Source organism: Mesoplodon mirus (genome assembly GCF_964341445.2).
Source record: "Mesoplodon mirus genome assembly, chromosome: 7".
Classification (NCBI taxonomy): Eukaryota; Metazoa; Chordata; class Mammalia; order Artiodactyla; family Ziphiidae; genus Mesoplodon; species Mesoplodon mirus.
Genome location: NC_138983.1, coordinates 27413365 through 27433918, shown reverse-complemented (window position 1 = coordinate 27433918; position 20554 = coordinate 27413365). Strand labels below are relative to the sequence as shown.

Sequence of the window (20554 nt, the reverse complement as noted above, 5' to 3'; positions counted from 1 at the left end):
CAACCTAGATAGACGTTTTATTACCCAACTGAGTTTTTTAAAAAATACCATGGAAGTATGGGAAGAATAAATATATTTTTCTGATATATTAATAGTAACAAACTTATCCTTATTGAAGTTCTAATTATAGATCTACCTGTGAACTTACTTTTCATGTAGTGCCTTCGTTAGTGTAAGATGTATACATATAGTTTCAGGGTTTTAGAATAGAGTGTGGTTATTACTAAATCCCTTTAATTGACATAAGTTTGGAAATTCTTTTGACTAGTTTAGAAGTAAAGAATATGTTCTCACTTTTATTTTTTCCATAGCTTTTCAGATAGCTTTTGATTCATGATTTTAAAACATAATCAATTATTCTTTTGTGTGAAGTATTAATATTTAATAACAAATTCTAGTTTATGTTGAAAGAAATCGTATGACATTTAAGGTAGACTGTTAAAATATACAAGCCAGCTAATAGATTTGGGACATAAACACTTATAAATCTTAGTGTTACTTAAAAATAAATATATATTGATAACTTGAAGATGCTTGTTGTAATTTTTTCATTTAGAAACAGGGCTTTTATGTGCTTGCAATATATTCTGTAATTTACAGATATTTAATTGGGTAATAATTTGATGTATTTGCTTAAAGTGATTTAGAGAAAATAATATCCCTTTAGGACATAAGTTAGAATGAAAGAAGAAAAAATACCATTCCTTGATAAGTCTTGAAAGGAAAAACTCCATTTTTTCATCACTGTTTGTTAAATTATGAAACTTATCAATATTGAATTTTAGGAACCATTTGATGATCTTTTTCCACAAATCATGCTTTCCTTTGCTTTCAATGCCTCGACAAATTTTTGTGCACTTATAATATTAAAGGAATCAAATAGAAATGTACAAATACGTCTATTTCATTTAACTTAGATCTTTAAAATTTAGAGCATTAACCCTACATAACAATTACAAAATCACTTTCCTCCATTAATTCATTTTGGAGCATAAGTTTTCATATACCAAAAGGAACATTCCCAAAGCATACCTGCAGACTCTGGCTGAAATGACCCCAAATTTCAGAGTTTCTACTTGAACCAGAGTGACTCTTCCTACTGCAGTGAAAACTTGAAACAAGATTTAGCCAATTCCATATATCAGGTTGTTGGTTCTTCTGCATTTTGAGGATCTTTCAGACCTCCTTGTAAAAAGATTTAGCTCAATGGTAAAGTTAAGTGGTGGGGAAAAAATCCTCCACATATAAAAGCAAATGAGTTTTTAGATAATAGAGAATAATCTCTATGAGAAATTACTTCTAAATGATCCATGTGGAAATTAAACTTAGCTCTTGTTAACATTTCCGTAGAAATATGCATTTTGATTAAACCAAATAAATAAATACAAAAATAAATCCCTAAAAGTAGGCACAGTCATTTATCTATATACTCACAAATATTTTGCTCTTTTCTGATCATCAGTATTTTTTTCTTGCTTTATTTGCTTCATATCCTTTAACTTTCTTTCCCATTATTCATAGAGAGGTTTTCTATCTAAGACTAAATTGATTCTCTGCATACTTCTTATCTGTGAAGTCACTTCAGCAGAGAGTTACTCTTTGGAGTTAGGTCCTCATCTCTAATCTGTATCCCTCAGCTAGTGCACTCCGTCTGGTGCTGCCCCATCACTGCCCTAAGGCATGTAGAGAGAGGGCTCTCGCTTTGCCCAGTCTGTTCACTGAGCTCCCTTTGAAATTGGTGAGGAAGGAGGTCTGTGGAGGGGAGAGATAGATATACTGGGTGACTATTTGAAACCAGTGTAATTTGTAAATTTGCCGTAAACTTTTAGTGAGAATTGGGGCGGGGGTTTCCGAGTTAACATGCAGAAGTCAAAAGGAAAATGGAAGTTTCATTTCATTACCGAGGGTTCTGATATGAAAGGGATTTTTTCTAAAATTTTACCAAGATTTTGGCAGTTAATCTATACACTTAACGATATTAAAATATTCCTAACATTGCCATGTTATATGTATATTTATATGTATAAATAAACATCACAGTCATATACACACGCGCACACACACACACACACACACAATAGCACTTATCAAATAATACTGCTTTATACCACCTGGCTGTTAAGTTAAATTTGGAGCAAGTGAAATATACACCACCTAGGAGAGTGTACCTTTGACCATGAAGAGTGCGGAAAATCACCGCTGTAATTGATACTTTTCATTCATCATGAAAAGTTTTTATACTGTCAGTGGAGAGAAAGCCACATTTCATTTTGTCAAGCCAAAAACATACTACCTAACTGCCTTTGTATAAAAACTAACACAACATGTCAAAAATAATAGCATAGCCCTCAATATACATTGAACTGGTGAAAGCAGTTAGGAACGGTTTGGCAAAGATAAAATGTAAAGTTAAGTTTTACATTATTTTCTTTTCATTCACATTCACACCAGGTAGACTTTGTCAAATACCTATAGTAAAGAAGAACTTGTTCACGCATGCAGAACAAAATAAAATAAGATTAAAAGCTCCAGGAAATCTGCCTGCTTCAAAAAACCATTAAAGTGTGCCTATCCCTCAAGCCTTACAAATGTGTTAATTGTCGTGTTTCAGTCATGTAAATATGTTTCAGCATAAAGTAAGCAAGATTTCCTGTTATAGAAGCACTGCTCTCTGGGGGGGTGTGGGTAGGGAGGGACGAACCAGGACTAAATAACACACTGTAATGAAACCTGCCTTTGGGCAGCACATGCCTCAGTTCTGAATGCCCAGAAATACTTCGCAGACGCTCTGGGCTGCCTAGCAATGGGGATTTCTAATTCTGGCTAGCTTGACAAAGTAAATACAACTATTGAACATAAGGCAGCTCCTAATAAAAAACAACAATTCCCCCTTGTAAACACCTACAGTTGGCCCCATTAAAAATTCTTTCTTCATATCCAGGAACTAGCAAACCCTTAAACGTGGGGATCTCAAAGTAACTACAGAGCAGTTGGGAGATTTAATGCTGTCAACGTGTTGTACATTGCCATTTCCACCGAGCCCTTCATACCCCATCTTAGGGCTTTGTGGAGCAATGTTCTGCATACACTGTAGGGCATTATGCAAGCAAACACATTGGCCATTATGCTCCCAGGACTCATTCATGGACAGCCAAAAGGAAATCAATATATGTTCATACTGACATACGAAAATATATGGTTGAGGGCGTGTTCATCCAGAGCTGCCAATTTGGAGTTATTTAGTGGACTGAAATTAGTGTGATAACTTAAGCAATTATCTGATTTCAAAATTCTCTGATTCCTGCTTTTTCACATGTTAGCATTCATCTCTTCCATTAGCTATGTATCAGTCAGACCTCTGCCAGTCCCTAAGTTAAAGTGCATCTGCTATAGTTTCAAAAATCTCTGAGATTTAGGGATCAGCCTTGAGCTTACACACATATTTATCTGCTAACAGTTTACTGAGTAAGAGGCTTCAGATTATAGTAAAGAGCAAACATTAGTTTGAATTCTAGCAGACAAGAGCAGGTTGGACCTTTTGCCACCTCCAGAATAGTTTCCATCTGCTTTAAGAGAAAAAAAGTTCTCATATAATTAGTAGTTTGAATTTATTTCTAAAAGAAGTATTTTTTTCAAGCTCAACATTCAGATCCAAAAACGGTATATGTTCCTAAAATATCTTACTCTTCTTAAGCCATCGGAGGGGTAGTACCAAAATATTGCTCCTAAAATGTTTCCTCACTTGTCTCGGGTAGAAAAGGGGCCTTCTGGACAAAGCAGGCTTGAAGAGCCTATCAAAACGACGGTCTCTCCACAGAAAGATCTGTCTTCTTCCACTTACTGCCAGAGCAGCAGTAGGCCCTAGATCTCAAGAGTCTCTCAGCTTGGCCCTGCTCAAGCTTAATTCAGATTCTATACACTCTGGAGCTTATATGCTCCTGCCTGCATTGTGTGATCCAGAGCCCATACAAGCCTTGGGTTAAGCAGAGTTGGAGACCAGTCAAAAGGTTGCCAGAGTGAGAAACCCTGCTACAATTCAGGAAGGGTGAATGAGAGGGAGTCCGTTCAGGAGATATGGGGAGTCTCATTCAGGCCATGATGCACAACCACAAGATCACAGTGGCCATGTGGGACTTAGCCACCCCATTCCTTTAGCCTTTATCCATCCCAGAGAAGAGGCTAGTGGCGGGGGGGAGGCATCTTTCACAGTTTCTACTGTCCAAGTTTAGGTCACAATTCAAGTCACTTTATTCCAACTGTTACCTAAATGATATATTTTTCTCAGTCCTGCTCATGTTAGAACATGAATGAGAATAAAATGTGCAAAAGAAAAAGGAGAGACCCAAAGAAAAGAAAAAGATACTGCCTTTAGTTTGTGTAGAAAGTACAACTTTTTTTTTTTTTTTTTTTTTTGGTGGTACGTGGGCCTTTCACTGTTGTGGCCTCTCCCGTTGTGGAGCACAGGCTCCAGACGCGCAGGCTCAGCGGCCATGGCTCACGGGCCCAGCCGCTCTGCGGCATGTGGGATCTTCCCGGACTGGGGCACGAACCCGTGTCCCCTGCATCGGCAGGTGGACGCTCAACCACTGCACCACCAGGGAAGCCCAAAAGTACAACTATTTTAAGGAAAGTTCTCCAGGAATAATCTAGTTTGTTCTCCATCAGTGTATGAAATAAAGGAGGAGAATAACATGACTCCCCATATCTCCAATGTCTGAAAGTTCAGGAACATTGGAACTGAAACATGGTGGTATTCTTATTATGATGTAGTCCAAAAGATGCTGACTCACATTTTAAGAGGATTAAACGCAACAAGCCATCCCCACAAACAGCACTCAGAGGCTTTCCTCCATGCACACTTCACACAGGGCCCAACCCCTCCACCTGGAATCTTCCTGTTGGGCAGGCGTGAGGCTGAGAACCACCGCTCCCCACAGGAGCACGGTGACAGTGGGAGGACCCTGTGGGTCACTTAGTGACTAGAATGTCTTTTCTGAATCAAAAGAAAGCAGGATCTAGAACAGCCTGTGTACACCACGTTTTGGAAAATTCTGTCGTTAATAGAATACACGTTTGCAACAACTGTTGTTTTCTGTTACTGACCCACAGCATCCTCCCATTCCCACTGTGCTCCTACCAAGCCAAACTTCTCCTAGCCGTGGCCACTCTCCCCTGTTTGGTGACTGCTCCAGAAAAGGTGCCCTTTTTTTCTGTCCTTCAAAAATGCCAAGCTTATTCCTACCTTAAGACTTTTGTATTTCATTCCCTTTGCCTGGAAACTTCTTTTTCAGGTCCTCATTGGTCTTTTCTGAAAATTTAGATCTTAGCTCAAATGTACTCTGCAGAAAGGCTTTCACCAATTAGAGTAGTACCCCCAGACAGTATCATATCACCATGTTTCATTTCCTTAAAAGACTTCTCACTGTCTGAATTATCTTCTCCATTTGTTGGCTTTCTTGTATGTTAGCTGTCTCTCCTTGTGTTAATAAGTGTCTATGTATTGTCCCTTTCTGAAGTTGTAAGTTTTTTGAAAGCAAGGATTTTGCCTGTCTTGTTCACTGTTTTACCTCCAGTGCTTAGAAAAGTTCTGGCACATAGAGCAGCGAGTAAGAATGTAGACTTTGAAGGCAGAATGCCTGAGTTCAAATCCCATTTGAATACCCTGAAGTTGCAACATCACTTCGGTATTTTTCAGACTTGGTTACTGTATTCTACAACCAGTTGAAAGGGAAGCTTGGAAGTAAAGTCTTTATTCAGGATGGCCATATATTCCCAGGTTCTTCTACTAAAGGAGGAAGGGAGAGTGGACACTGGAGGTTAATGACAGCCTCTATCAGAGTCCACAGCCCTTCGGAATCCAAATATCCGTGCACAGCCTCTTCCCACACACTTACCTCTTCTTCAGGGGTGAGTGGGGAATCCTACAGGAGAGAAACTGCAAAAATTCTCTGCCCTGGCAGTAGAGGAGTGTAGCCCAGTTTGTAACCCTCAGTTCTGCCCTCTGGAAGGAACTCCTTTGTCCACTCTCCTTTGTATCCCTTTAGAAAGTTATTCCTTGTCCGTTATCATTGATGGCTACGTGAAGTCGCCATTAGAGTCTGTGCCCTTTGGGGGCTGCACAGTTTTTACAGCACGCTTATTGATAGATCAGATTTGGGGACTTACGATTTCTTTAGGGGTTGAATACTCATAGACTCTTGACCAGGCTTGTAGTTTCTTTGGCAAAACAACCCCCTCAAAATTTTATGAGGTTCCGGGTTGATTTGCTTCCACATGCAAGTAATCACAGCCAAGGAGTTGTCCAGACATAGTTCTAGGATTCAGCTGCAGGAAACAGATCCCATCTAATTATTTGATGCAGTCAGAAAGGTTATACCAGAAAACTGGGAGCTAGTGCAATAATTGGAAGGGCTGAAGGATAGTGTCACCAAACTGGCCTCCAGGGAGGCTACTGCCTCTACCAAAGTCAGGAAGGTGAGGAACTGGGAGACCGCAACTGGAGCTATTCACTGAAAGCACACAGCTCCGTGGCTGCAATCTTGGGGCGAGTAACTTCCCGCTGCCACTGCTGCCCGTGCTTCTTGGCCCCCATCAAGCAAGTCACTGGACACTGAAACACTGGACTGGCCTCCATTTCTACAGCTGCCTCTCTGCTCCCATGAAGCCTATGAAGCTGTTGACTAGTCACTAGAACTCAGAAAAACACAACAACAACAAAGACTGTCCCTGCAACAGTGCTTGCCAATTGCAGCAGTAAAAGGAGAGCAAGAGGAGAGCACCTGCTTCTCTTCCACCTTCTAAATAGTACAGCTGCGTCTAACTGGATGAGCCTAATTCACACTTTTCCAGCCTCTTACCTGCAGGCAGACACACCACAAGGCAGTTGAAATGGGCGCATGTCCACCACAACTCTTACCTTGTAAGGCCTGAGTCTTATTTTCTGGCCTCTCTGTTCTACCTATACCCATCTCTTTCATCTTACTTGTAACTAGCTTGAAGCCATCTGAAATAATTGACTTGAGAGGGAAGGCAACACCCTTAATCTGACTTTTGTCTCTGAGCCGGCCCCCATTTTCTGGCCAGCCTCTTAATGAGGTATTTCACCAAGGCTTAGGGGCAAAGGCATCTGTGAAGGTTGCCTGCTCTGGTGTGCAATTGCAGAAATAGCTGGGTTTTTTCAACTTTCTGACATCCCGAATTACCAAACTTTTACTCACTTTAAGTTGTGAGCTGCAGGCAGGGCATTTCCTTTAATAGAGTTGGAGTCCCTCTATCTCTTCTTGCATATTCCATAGCTCTAGCCTACATTCGTTTCTCTTTTGTAAATAACTTTGCCAAAAATGGCAAGAAGTCACTAACACAGCAATATCCTGAATTTCTCCAATGTTTCAACCAGAGCCACAGGCCTAACAAGGGTAGTCAGCTTTCCAACCTGTGATACTGACCTCACTGCCCACCTTCCAACCACTAAGCCAACGTAGATTTTTCTTTTTTTTTTTTTTTCGTGGTACGCGGGCCTCTCACTGTTGTGGCCTCTCCCGTTGCGGAGCACAGGCTCCGGATGCGCAGGCTCAGCGGCCATGGCTCACGGGCCCAGCCGCTCCACGGCATGTGGGATCTTCCCAGACCAGGGCACGAACCCACGTCCCCTGTGCCGGCAGGCGGACTCTCAACCACTGTGCCACCAGGGAAGCCCGATTTTTCTTTTTTTTAAACATCTTTACTGGAGTATAATTGCTTCTCAATGGTGTGTTAGTTTCTGCTTTATAACAAAGTGAATCAGCTAACATATATATATGGAATCTTTGAAAAAAAAGGTTATGAAGAATCTAGGGGCAGGACAGGAATAAAGACGCAGATATAGAGAATGGACTTGAGGACATGGGGTGGGGGAAGGGTGAGCTGGGATGAGGTGAGAGAATGGCATGGACTAATATATACTGCCAACTTAGATTTTGATGGTAGAACTCGATCCATTTTTCAGGTACCAAATTCTCCATAAGGAGGATATAGGTTAGGCTGCTAATTTAAGAAATTCAAAAATGCAGTGGCTTAAATAATATGGAGAAAATACCCCATAAAAGCTCAATTCAGTGACCCAGGGCTCTTTTGGTGTCAGGAGACCCTAAACTAATTCTGTGGTTTTGCTATGCCCTCCTCAGCCCACAGCTTCCGTTTGATGGCCCAGGACAGCTGCTTCAGCACCTACCCTCAAGTCCACATTTCAGCGAGTGGGAAGAGGGAAGTTTGGCTTGTCCCTAACGTTGTGGAGCCTAGAACAGGAATGCAAATAAAGGACCACATTATTATATGCCTCAATATTTAAACGTTATCAAGCCAAAAAATCATTAAATAGGCTTTCCCTTCCTTGCTTCACAAATATACCTACCTGGAGAGCCAAGTTTAAATTTAGGATCAGGGTTCTGCTCCAGAACATGGAGACATAGGAAGAACGGGCCTACAGCCCATCTCCTTTCTCTCCCCACCCCTGTCTCCTTCCCACACACAGCGGGCAACGTGATTGTGCTTGGGGACACCCAGCCTTCACATCCAAAATCTGTCCACAGTCCCCACAAACAGCCACCCCTTGGCTCCTGCTGGGGCCCCAGGGTGTGCCTATAGACAACACAGTTCGCCCACGGTGGACAGACCTGGGGAAGAGACCTGTGCAGGCTTTGTGGCCATTTGCGCAGGGAGTTCCGAGGTTCTGAGTACCCAGAGTGTGTCCTATAATGAAGGGTACAGGCTCTAGATGGGCACATCCCCTTCGCCCTGTTAATTCCTCACCCCATGAGGAGGCGTGGGTCAGGGCCCAGGGTGGGGGCCCTCTTGCTGGGGTCGAATAACGATGCCAAGGGAAAAGGGAAGTAATTGGCACCTCCCCCTCTCTAAGGATCTAACCTTGAACTTAATCATAGCACTTCTGCTCAAGATGAAGCAACCAGAGCTTCATCACTCAGCCTCAGCTATTGGCAAAGGCAGCTGGGGAGCGTGGCCTTTATTCTGGGAGGCCATGTGTCCCACTAATACTCAGAGATTCTTTTACTCGCTGCAAAGGAAGAGAATAGATATTGGAAGTAAGCTAGCAATCTCTGCCACAGACACATGGCTTTTCACAAATCACACTTTTGTTTAGACAAGTGAGTTCTTCACAATCTGCTTTCAGAGAGGTGAGTTTGGAGGCAAGACAATACTGTCAGTTATAATTGACGGTCAGAATAATTGCACACCTGAGCATTTTTCAATGGGCAGCCAATGTGCAACGTTCCAGCTCTGAAATTTTGTCTAATTTTCAGATCAATCAGGAAGAACCAAATGAATTTTTTTCAATTCAAAGGATATAGTATGATTATGACATTCAATAGAACAATTTTAATCCAAAACCCTGGGGATGAATTGGATCTTAAACAAACAAACAAAACTGAAACCTAAAACCTGACCATGTTTTGGCAGCATTTCTTCCAGAAATATTCGGCTGCTATCAAACATACACTTATCAATCCAAAAGGAGCAAACATATGGTTCTGGCATGATTTCCACTGCCCTACTCATATATAAGAGTAACAAAAAATTCACCAAAATCAGGCAAATGCACCTTCCACATTGCAAAATTTTAGCCAGATATAGAATAACTACAATGTAACATTGCATTGTAATAATGTAATGATTATGGAATAATATAAATGCAATAATATAAGAATATAATAATTATATAACGGCATATAACACTGTGCGGGCTTTTTGCAAGTTGAAATAACACTCTGAAATCTTGTGAAGAAATAATAGTGATGATGAATAACATATCAAAGTCTGCTTCATCTGGATCCTTCCCTCTACCCTCCTCCTAGCGCCCCCCGGAAGGAAATCAGTCTCTCCACAAAGGAAATATATCTCTTTTTATGATATAAGAGAGACTCTGAGCACTACTTTAACCCCTGCCCTCTGGGCAGGTGGGGGTATCAGGTGTGCATTTCCTTGGTCAGAAACTAAGTAGGGAGCCTTCTGCCATTAGCAGAAGCTCACACACAGAGTGAATGCTTCGGGAGGGTGATCGTTTTGCTATGGCCCTTCTCAAAACTGTAGCTGACTACTAGTTGTCTCCCAGTATCCATTTGCTCCTTCTTCCAACATTTCCCAGCCTCCCTCGCAACCAGGTGGGGCCATGTTTAAGTTCTAGATGCGTATGGAAGTGATGTGTCCAACTTGCAAGCCTTCCTTCATGGCCCCTGCTTCCCACCAGCTGAGAGAGAGCAAAAAGATCAGCCTTGGAGCCAGAAGTGGGAGCCACTTGTTGAGGATGGCAGACCAGTCCTTCCAGTTCAGCATTGCCTACTTCTGGCCCGTAAAGTGGGGGATAAAGAAACTTCTATCTGTCTTTTAGCCGTTTTTTGAAGTGGGTTGGGATATTTCTGTATTGCAGCTACTTAGCCTATACCCTAATTCATTCCCTACCATCCAGAGCAGTGCCTCATAACACAGAATATGGCTACAGAAATCAGCAAACCATACTCCAGGTTAGGGCATCACACAGCTCTTGAAAAAAATCAGTGGAGTGGGATGGCAAGTCTGTTGTGCATTGGTTTCCTGCCCGTGATATAAAGAAGGGGAAATGCTTTTAAAACTTGAGTGGAGAAGCTTCATCTTCTGACATTTCTTTTGTTATTGCATCAGCATTAAATACATGTGCAACATAGATTTTTTTTTTAATAAATATGGGCTTCCCTGGTGGCACAGTGGTTAAGAATCTGCCTGCCAACGCAGGGGACACGGGTTCAAGCCCTGGTCTGGGAAGATCCCACATGCCGCGGAACAACTAAGCCCATGTGCCACAACTACTGAGCTTGCACTCTAGAGCCTGTGAGCCGCAAGTACTGAGCCCACGTGCCACAAATACTGAAGCCCGCGCGCCTAGAGCCCGTGCTCCACAGCAAGAGAAGCCACCGCAATGAGAAGCCTGCGCACCACAACGAAGAGTAGCCTCCGCAACTAGAGAAAGGTTGCATGCAGCAACGAAGACCCAACGCAGCCAAAAATAAATAAATTTTAAAAATAGATAAATAAAAATAAGTAAATGGACCCCAAATTGCCTCCTTTACACAGCCATGCATATTTTCACTGGCCCAGAAGCCAGGCACCTGACATGCCCCATTTTCACTATTGTCTTACTAAGTATGAGGGAAATTATTTAGCCTTTTTAAATCTTCCCAGAAGCGGAGACAATGACTGCAGTTTCCTTTTATATTTATATTTCTTTACAGCACTGTAGTAGAGGGCAATGAGTAGTAAATGCTCAGACTTAGTGATGAGACCTGCTGGCCAAGTCCAATATTCTGTTGCTGTTGCTTACAAATACGTTTTTCATTAAATTTGTAGATTCATTTCCTTGCCCTAATAAGCTCACTTATTTTTATCTTTCCCAAAGGTATTTTTATGAGCCACCTCAAATGCCTTCTTGAAGCAAAAAGAGGTAGAAATAAATTTGTGTAGTACTTAATAGTTCACAAAACACTTCATATCTCATATGATCCCCATAACGATCTTATGAGGGGAGAATTATTCACTTGTGATAGATGAGGATACTGAAGCTAGACAGGTGAAGTGACGTATCTGAAGTCACATTGAGAGCGAGTGACAGAGGGAGGTATTAAACTGTCACTGGCTGCCTCTGTGAAGGGACTAATGTGGAACCTATGTGTTCTAAGGTGTTTACAAGTTTTAATTTAAATTGATTGTGTTTTAAAGAAAAAAGAAGAAAACTATTAGAAAGTATTTTGAAATATTAACTCCTATTTCTGGGATTATGAGTAATGGAAAGTTTGACTTTTCAGGAAATGTCATAAATTTTAAAGAATTAAAACAAATATTCATTTGCTAAGGGTTAAAATGTACTATATCAATTGTTTTCAGAAAACAAACAGTGCCTGGTGGTTTGGTCTTGGCAAAATATGAAAAATATAAATTGATTTAACTTATTTTAATGGTATTTACCCGCAATTTGTCTCAAATCCAGGTGTAACCTAGATTCATTATCTTGCCCCTTCTGTCGGGGAACTGTGAGTGCTGAGCACACGTCTGGCAGGCTGGGAGAAAGGGAATTAGGAAGAGAACTGTGGAGCCAGGAAACCCAATCCTGTGTACAATCAGTAGAGTTGCTGACTCAAGAAGGAACAAAATATAGTCAGTGGCTCAACCCAACAAAGGGACAGAGAGGTAGGCAGAGGGGGAAGAATCTCGGTCCAGCTCAGCTTGATACTCCCTGGGGCCACAGAGCAAAGCACTTCCGCTGCTACTTCTTTATTACGACCCAGGCCTTCCTATGAGGCTAAGGTTGCCTTTTGGCAGGAACTCCCCTAATCCGCCAGGGCATTTTGTCAGCCTCGCTGTTTCCCACCTTGTAGCACTGAAGAAAAGGGACCCATTAACGCAGTGGGATGAATCGCTGTAAAGTACATAGGCCTCTGCGGAACCTTGGGAGTTGTCGCACCTTTCCCAGATCCCTTTGCCTACATAGAAATCATCATTCTAGACAAGGCATTCATGGAAAAAAGAGGCAGGCAGGCAGTCAGCCGGACAAGCATCTCCTTCCTCAGCAGCACAATCCCTTCCTCCCAGAATTTGGGAAAAGAAAATCAGGTGGAAAATTTTTAGCTCAAGATGTAAGGTAGGGCTTCCCTGGTGGCACAGTGGTTAAGAATCCACCTGCCAACGCAGGGGACACGGGTTCAAGCCCTGGTCTGGGAAGATCCCACATGCCGCGGAGCGACTAAGCGCATGCGCCACAACCACTGAGCCTGCACTCTAGAGCCTGCGAGCCACAGCTACTGAGCCTGCGCTCTAGAGCCCGCGAGCCACAACTACTGAGCCTGCGCTCTAGAGCCCATGAGCCACAACTACTGAGCCTGCGCTCTAGATCCCGCGAGCCACAACTACTGAGCCTGCCCTCTAGAGTCGGCGGGCCACAACTACTGAAGCCCACACACCTAGAGCCCATGCTCCACAACAAGAGAAGCCACTGCAATGAGAAGCCAGCGCACCACAACGAAGAGTAGCCCCCGGCCCCGCCCCCGCCCCCCACTCTCAGCAACTAGAGGAAAAACCCGCGTGCAGCAGCAAAGACCCAATGCAGCCAAAAATTAAATAAATGGATAAAATAAAATAAATTTTTTAAAAGATGTAAGGTATGTTTTTGGCGCTGGCCTCAGAACCCCAGGTATAAAATGAGAAAGATGAGTACCTTGATCTGGTTTACAAGATTGAATCTCTACAACATTTTTTGATAGTCTTGATTTTTACTGAAACCATTACCCAGTGCAACCTCAAGGTCCAAACGTTTATACCCCCACAGCCTTGCAGTTTTGGTCTAAAGAGGTCACCATACTGTGTAGAGTATCTTACAGCACATTTTCTCAGAAGACAGATCTGGGGTACAGCAGCATCTGAACGTTTACGTGTCAAGTGTGTAAATGCTTTAGAAGCCTCGAAGGGAAAATGCCTGACACACCTGGCAAGCCTGGAACCTGATCTCACCTTCTTCCTCGCTGCTTCACATCGCACTGGCATGGTGCACGGGGGAGGCTTAGAAAGGGAGAAAACAAAACCCACTGCTTGAGAATTTAGGCTGCAGAGTAAGCTCGTTAGAGTAATAATCAACAAAAGCTGGCAGAATCACACGTAGATTCACATGTTTCCAAGAGCCATCCTTTGGCTTTTTTCAAAGGACACGGGTGTGCAACTAGCTTTTCGGTGTGACATTTGGTTAGAAGCATTTAACCACATCACCCCAAATTTTTGTGCTCAGAAGTTACACACGAATGGTATTTGACTCTTCTTCAAAGCCATTCAACCTGAAAGATTTCCAAGCATGTCACACGTCACATTTAGCTACTTTTGCTATGAAGGGCTTTCCGCCAACTGGCTCACACTCATTGCCTAGAGAAGCAAAGGAAGAGAAAATTTTTAGCAAATAGGTAAGCTCCTGAAATAAATGGTATTATGCTGGTTCTGAATAAACTACACTAGTTTCCTCATTTGGATTGTCAGAGCAGTAGAAGCCTTCCACCAAATGCGTCTTAGAGATATATCCATTCCACCGTTAAGCAAATCACCATTTCTGTATGTCAGAATCCAGTTCAGTATTTAACACCTAGCCCATCTCGGTGACGCTTTTTCTGGCCCCCTTCCCCGCAGCACGATTTCTGCTTTGTCTCTGCCGTTCTTGTAGACAGAACTTGGACTGCTCACTATGAGGGTTACCTGTGTGCTTGCCTCATGCCTGTTACTGGATTGTAAGGCAGCACGGAGTGTGGACGGTGCTCTGTTCACATATCTTTTCAGAATGCTTTGCTTCGAGTAGATTCTAAATATTTGTTGACTCTAGTTGATTTCCTAAACGGCCTAATTACCATCTGACCTCATCTTTGTGAGGTCCCAAACAAAAGTACACACACACACACACACACACACACACACACACATAAGGGTTTTTGTTTGTTTTGTTTTGTTTTTGCGGTACGCGGGCCTCTCACTGTTGTGGCCTCTCCTGTCGCGGAGCACAGGCTCCGGACGCGCAGGCTCAGCGGCCATGGCTCACGGGCCCAGCCGCTCCACGGCATGTCGGATCTTCCCAGACCGGGGCACGAACCCATGTCCCCTGCATCGGCAGGCGGACTCTCAACCACTGCGCCGCCAGGGAAGCCCCCACACATATGTTTTTTAATGGTGACTTTTCTTTAAGTTTCAGAGAGCCTTCAGGTCATGCATATACCCTAGTCATTTTTCCTTTGCTTATTAGCAATTACTACAAGATCTTAAAGAAACATTTAAACTCAGCCATATAATTAAATATCTCTTCCCCTCCTGCTTCCTCACATGAACACTGATAGAGTTAAAACTACTGCAAAGACATTCGTGACCTCAGACTTTAGAGTCATGCATGTCTTTTAGATTCCTTCCTGAGCCTTTCACACTTCCATTTCTACCTGAAATCCTTTCTGAAACTAGGGTATGAAGAAATGAAAGAATTGTTTAAAGCAAAGGCAAAATATGTCTTATTTGAGTTCTTTTTTATTATTCAAGAAATAGACATTTAATGACTTCAGTGACAGGATGGGTGCTAAGCATACAAATGAATAATACTATATTTATATTACTGTATCGATATTATAGCTTTTCTGGACCTTTCTGACATCTTTGTTGATCACATATCTATATAATAGTGTCTGTCATCCTAGATATATTTGTACCAGCAAACTGAAATCAAGGAAGAATATTTTCATAAATTATTTTTAATGTTTTCAAATGTTTTGATCCTTGCACACAGCTTGTGTTTACATGACAATAAACAAGCCTTTTATCAGGAAAGAAACTAGCCAGAACATAGGCTGGTGCATCACAATATTTTGACCCCAAAAAAATGGTTTTTCCCTTTTTCATCTTGAATTTTTTTTTTTCATATTGAGGGGAGTTTTCAAATGAAGGGTTTTAGGTAGGTTGTCTCCAGGTCAGTTCACCTCATCAAGGCTTTCTTAGTCATCAGGGGATGACCCCATCCTGCCCTACTTACCTTTAGCCTCGCACACCCACTCTGCCTCATGCGAGAAACATGTTCCTTTGAGTTTGGATTTTTATGAAACCAAATCATGTGGTCTGGGAGCACTGATAGTTGAAGGAATTTGATAGAGATCCTTTTGAAAACCAAAAAAGGTTTTTTGAAATATGAATATTTCTCCCTAATTACAGTAACTGTTTTGTAATGATGGTTGGTTACTGGGTCTCCTTAAATCAACCTGTATCTGCAGAAAAACAGTTAGGATGGAGAGGTGTTCAAAGCTACACTGTATGTTTGAAAACATGACCCAACATGATGTATAGAAACTACCAAGACCTATAGCAGATGTTATGGCTGACTTACCTGGGCATATGAAAAATATTGACCCTTTGATTGGTATCATTTTTTTCATTATGTCAATATGACATTTGTCTATGAAAATCATAAGTTCCTTAAAGAAAGTATAGCCTTAAAATAAAAATCATCAGGTCAACTTAATAGACAAAGGGAAACAAGCATTTGTGGGAATCCATAATTGCTGAAAAGCTACATTCAGTTGAAAAATAATACCATCTTGGAGCTCTAGCCAAAAAAAAAAAAGCCAAAACACAACCCTGCCATTATTATGTGATATTTTTAAATTATGCTTTTATTTATGCACTTACATGTTTTCATTTCTACCTAAGGAAGAAAAATCTTAATACATTTAGGTTTGGACTCTGGAAATGTGCCACTCATATTCCTGGTCCAGTTTCTGTAATGGCTACAATTTGTAAAATCTAGTAGGAATAAGATGTGATTATATTGGGCTTCAGTCTGAAGAATTGTTTTAGCAGGAATTTTATATGCAAGACTAAATGCTGATCAACAGAGCATAATATTGTATTCTGAAGTGTGCTGGCAAAAGCAAAATTAATTATTTCTTTTCTTCTTTCTTTCCTTCCCCTGAAATCTTCTGCCATAGCGACTGCATTTGCCTCCAGACTTGTCAGACACAGTGAGCCGCTCGAGCAAACAGGATCTGGCAGAATCCGCCAAGCTGCTGGGCCCAGGCTGTGGCATGACGGCCCGAGGCAAGAAGCACCTGGACTTCTAGTGATTCCTCCTTAGTGGTTGATGCAGAATTATATGACACTTTAATTATGATTGCTAATAGCTTATGTAAATATTTTTCTTAACGATTTGACCTCCAATCCTTGAAAAACAGGATTGCAAAATGAGGCCACCATTCTTCGTTATTTTAACCAACTTTCTATACAGAAATAGTACAGCAGAAATACTTTCACTTTAAATTTTGTTTTATGCTATATCTAGAGAAAATAGATTTTTTTTTTTTTTGCGGTACGCGGGCCTCTCACTGTTGTGGCCTCTCCCGTTGCGGAGCACAGGCTCCAGACATGCAGGCTCAGCGGCCATGGCTCACGGGCCCAGCCGCTCCGCGGCATGTGGGACCTTCCCGGACCGGGGCATGAACCCGTGTCCCCTGCATCGGCAGGCGGACTCTCAACCACTGCACCACCAGGGAAGCCCCAATAATTTTATTTTTAAATAAAAGCAAATCAAGATGCCTTACAGTGGTCATTAGTGTATGTGTGTTTAAGGCACTCAGGTCATGGTAAAGTGCATGTTACAGCAGGTAGCATATAAAACATTATGAAATTCAAAATTATATATGAAAAACGTATTTTCTCTTCATTTCTGAAAAAGCTCCCACCAAAAATGCTAAGGTTTTTTTAAGAAATGAAAAAATTTGTTTGCTAATATATGAAGACTAAAATAAAATGAATTTGCATTTATGCATCCTGTTATGAAATTGATGAAGACAAGATAGTATTTTGGGATTAAGACTCCATTAAAAATAATTAGTCTGCCATAGTAGTTGTTAATAAAGAACTTGAGTGATAGAAAACTTAGACAAAGAAGTAGATGGTCTCTGTTTAAACAATGGAAGTCCACACTGTGAAATTATGTCAATAGACATAATTCAGGATTGAAATTCAAACCGACAGCTACATTCATGCTAGGATACTGGGGAAAAACATGTATTGAAGCTTGGTGAGAGATTTTTACAAAACATCGGTCTGAGACAAAGTATAAAAAAGCTAACTCAGATTTCCATTGCATCAGGTAAAACCCTTTGTTAATTATGAACATTGGTAGGTGTGTACATTTATAACAATATAAACATGGCTTTGTGGATATATTGAACTCATTTTCATATGAAATACTAGTTTTTTGAATCATAGTTCCATACTCTCAAAGCTTTTGACAAATAGTAGACAAAAAGTAAAAGTTAGAAAAGTAACTTGCATATTTAAGTAAAGGGTCTCAGTTTTTTAAAAAGCTGTTTAACATCTGTTAGGAGAAACTGAATTTTCAAGATAACATTTCCAAATATATTAGCCTATCTTGAAGCAGTTATATCTAGCATTTTTGAGCAGTTTGCTTTTAATATACCACAAATTATACTTTATTTGTTCTTGACAACATTGCGGAAAACAAAGCCTAGGTTTTTAAAACTGTCTAACCGATATGATGAATGTCAGTCACTTAAAAAAAACCCACTGTAGCATAAACACATACTGTATACAGCTTTTATTCAGAATTAGAATAATTGAATCAATGACAGGATGTCAAATCTCTCCATCATATCCTGTCACTACCAGTTTATTTTTTGTGATCAAAATCAAAAAGACAACTATTTTGTCACCTGCTATTTCATTAGTACTAAAAATCAGGTTTCTTCTTCTATTTTTTTAGAATGTCTGGTTTATTTTTTTCACTTCTTTTAATTCGAAAGACACAAATTCTTCCCCATTTTCTTTTCAAAATAAAGTTTAAGAATTGATCTGTCAGTTAAAATTAAAGGGCTTTCATATTAAGCAAAGGTGCTTTTAAAATGTAAAGCAACTTCAAAAAATCAATTTAGTCCATAGATAATAAATAATATGCAAATACTCCACAAAAGCTTTGCTATGTCCTTTGAAAGCATTATGAACAATCTGAATAAGCTCAAGTGAATATTTTAGCCGGGTTATTATTTTAATAAGGCTAACCTTTTTCTTACCGTGTTGTGATTCGTTTTATACAAACACACAACGGAACAATTACATAGCATTTGACTCTGAAAAGGAAATGTGAGGTCATCGGATATGAAAATTGCTTGTCAAAAATACTTAGTAGGTCATTGATTTACTACCCTAGCTACCATGTCTATAAAATTAACAGCCAATTACTATTTAGTATATGCTTTGCAAATAAATACTATAAAAATTGAATGTGCATATTTGAACCCTGATTTTAAATATAAAAGAAACTTAAAACTCAGTGAAAGTGCATTTTGAACAATAACAGTACCTGGGCTTTCCAAAAATCAGATTCAAGTACTTTGCTGGTCTGATTCACCAGGCAAGGTAAAAAATAAGCTACTGTTGAGGGATGTATATTTTTGTTTTGCACTGATAAAAAACCCACTCTAAAAATGTGTTTTCTTTCCTTCTGGAAACATCAATTGTCCATATGCTAATAACTTACTACATAAAAATACTGGTCCTCAATAATGCTACTGTAGGTATACAAACCATTTTGGTATATTATGAAATATGCACTCTCTATTGACAGATTTATTTTTCAATTATCAGCTTGTCTCAAAGATTTTAAGTAACAGTGCCAAACAGTGTCTGAAACGTCCTCATATCTTTTAAATGTTTCTAAAACTTCTAAACCCTCTATGGTATTCGTTTCTTACGCTAGATTTGCCTTTCTTTAACATGAGGTAAATATTTTGACCGCTAGAGTCTGCTCAGGTGCTGGGGTTCTAAGACCTTCCAAATTTCTTTATAGTAGCCACCAATTCCCACTTCTCTCTTCCATTTATTCTTTATCTCCACCTCCAGGACCTGCAAATACTAACACTAGACAAAATAAAACTACTTCAAGAGGAAGCAGCACTGCAATCAATTCCCTATCTTTTAAAGAATCAACACACGAATGCGCATACAAAGCAAAAGTGGGGGGAGAGCCCTATTCATTTGTTTAAGCCCATTATGAATGTCATTTCTAAAGCATCATGTTAATGCTTTCCAAAGATAGTCACCATCAACACCACCAAATTTAAGCAATTCTAACCCTAAGTATTTACACTTTGAACTTCAAAACTGAGCAGTGAAGTCATTGAGAACCGAGGCAAAAAAGAAAAAATTGGTTTTTTTGTCAATAATAAAAAACAGATGAGGTTTATCCTTGAGGAACAGAAAAGGGAAGAATTTGTGTTTGGCCTTGGTGAGCCAAGCGTTAAACAAAGAAGAAAACCCTTAAAAAAAAAAAAAAAATCTCGTTAACATTAAGGCCCAGAGCAAAAAGAAATAAACAGAAGAATATGGACACCATTCCAAGATGACAAAAATTCACCAAACAAAGCTGAATCTTAGAATAATACTGTATGAATGACTCCTAGGAAGCCTAGTTATGATTTTTTTTTAAAGGAGGAAGAAATGATTATGTGAGCCATGTCAAGAAGCAGCTGCTTCCCATTTAAGAGGAGGCACAGCTTTGGGGTGGGGAGGAGGGATATTCTGGGAATTCATTATAGTAAAACGCATTTGTTTACTTGGAGTAATTTGCATGTTTCTTACTCAACTGTTCAGCTAGAATTTTGTTCACCTGGTCTCCCTAAGTCAGTCAAGTTTGGAGAAAAATCATCGGCTGTAAGTCTCACGATTCTACCAAGGACATCACAAATAGATGGCCACCATCCTGGAAGATGGCGTCAAAGCATCCCTGAAGAGTTCCCATTCATAAATATATAAATATACCTATCAATAAATAAACAAGAATTAGTTCAAGAATGAGTAAAAGGCCACCTCGGGGCAGTGCTTCCACACAGTATCTGCCGTGCTGTCCCCAAGGGCAGGCCTGGAGCTCCATCCAAAAGGACAGTTCGTCTCCCTAGGGTGAGGGCACAAGGCAGAAGGCAAGGCAGCTGACCCATCCTGCTGGATCAGAGGG

The 20554-nt window shown here is 40.6% G+C and overlaps 1 protein-coding gene across 1 annotated transcript in view; it reads left to right on the top strand.

The window, feature by feature from the left end:
• The window catches only part of ELP4 (elongator acetyltransferase complex subunit 4), a 239823-nt gene extending 222707 nt beyond the window's left edge, over nucleotides 1-17116 (top strand). Inside the window, exon 10 of the mRNA XM_082627310.1 lies at nucleotides 16512-17116. Within this exon, the coding sequence (XP_082483436.1) occupies nucleotides 16512-16643 (132 nt within the window). The 3' untranslated portion in view covers nucleotides 16644-17116. The remainder of the gene's footprint in view (nucleotides 1-16511) is intronic.
• Nucleotides 17117-20554: the final 3438 nt, after the last annotated feature.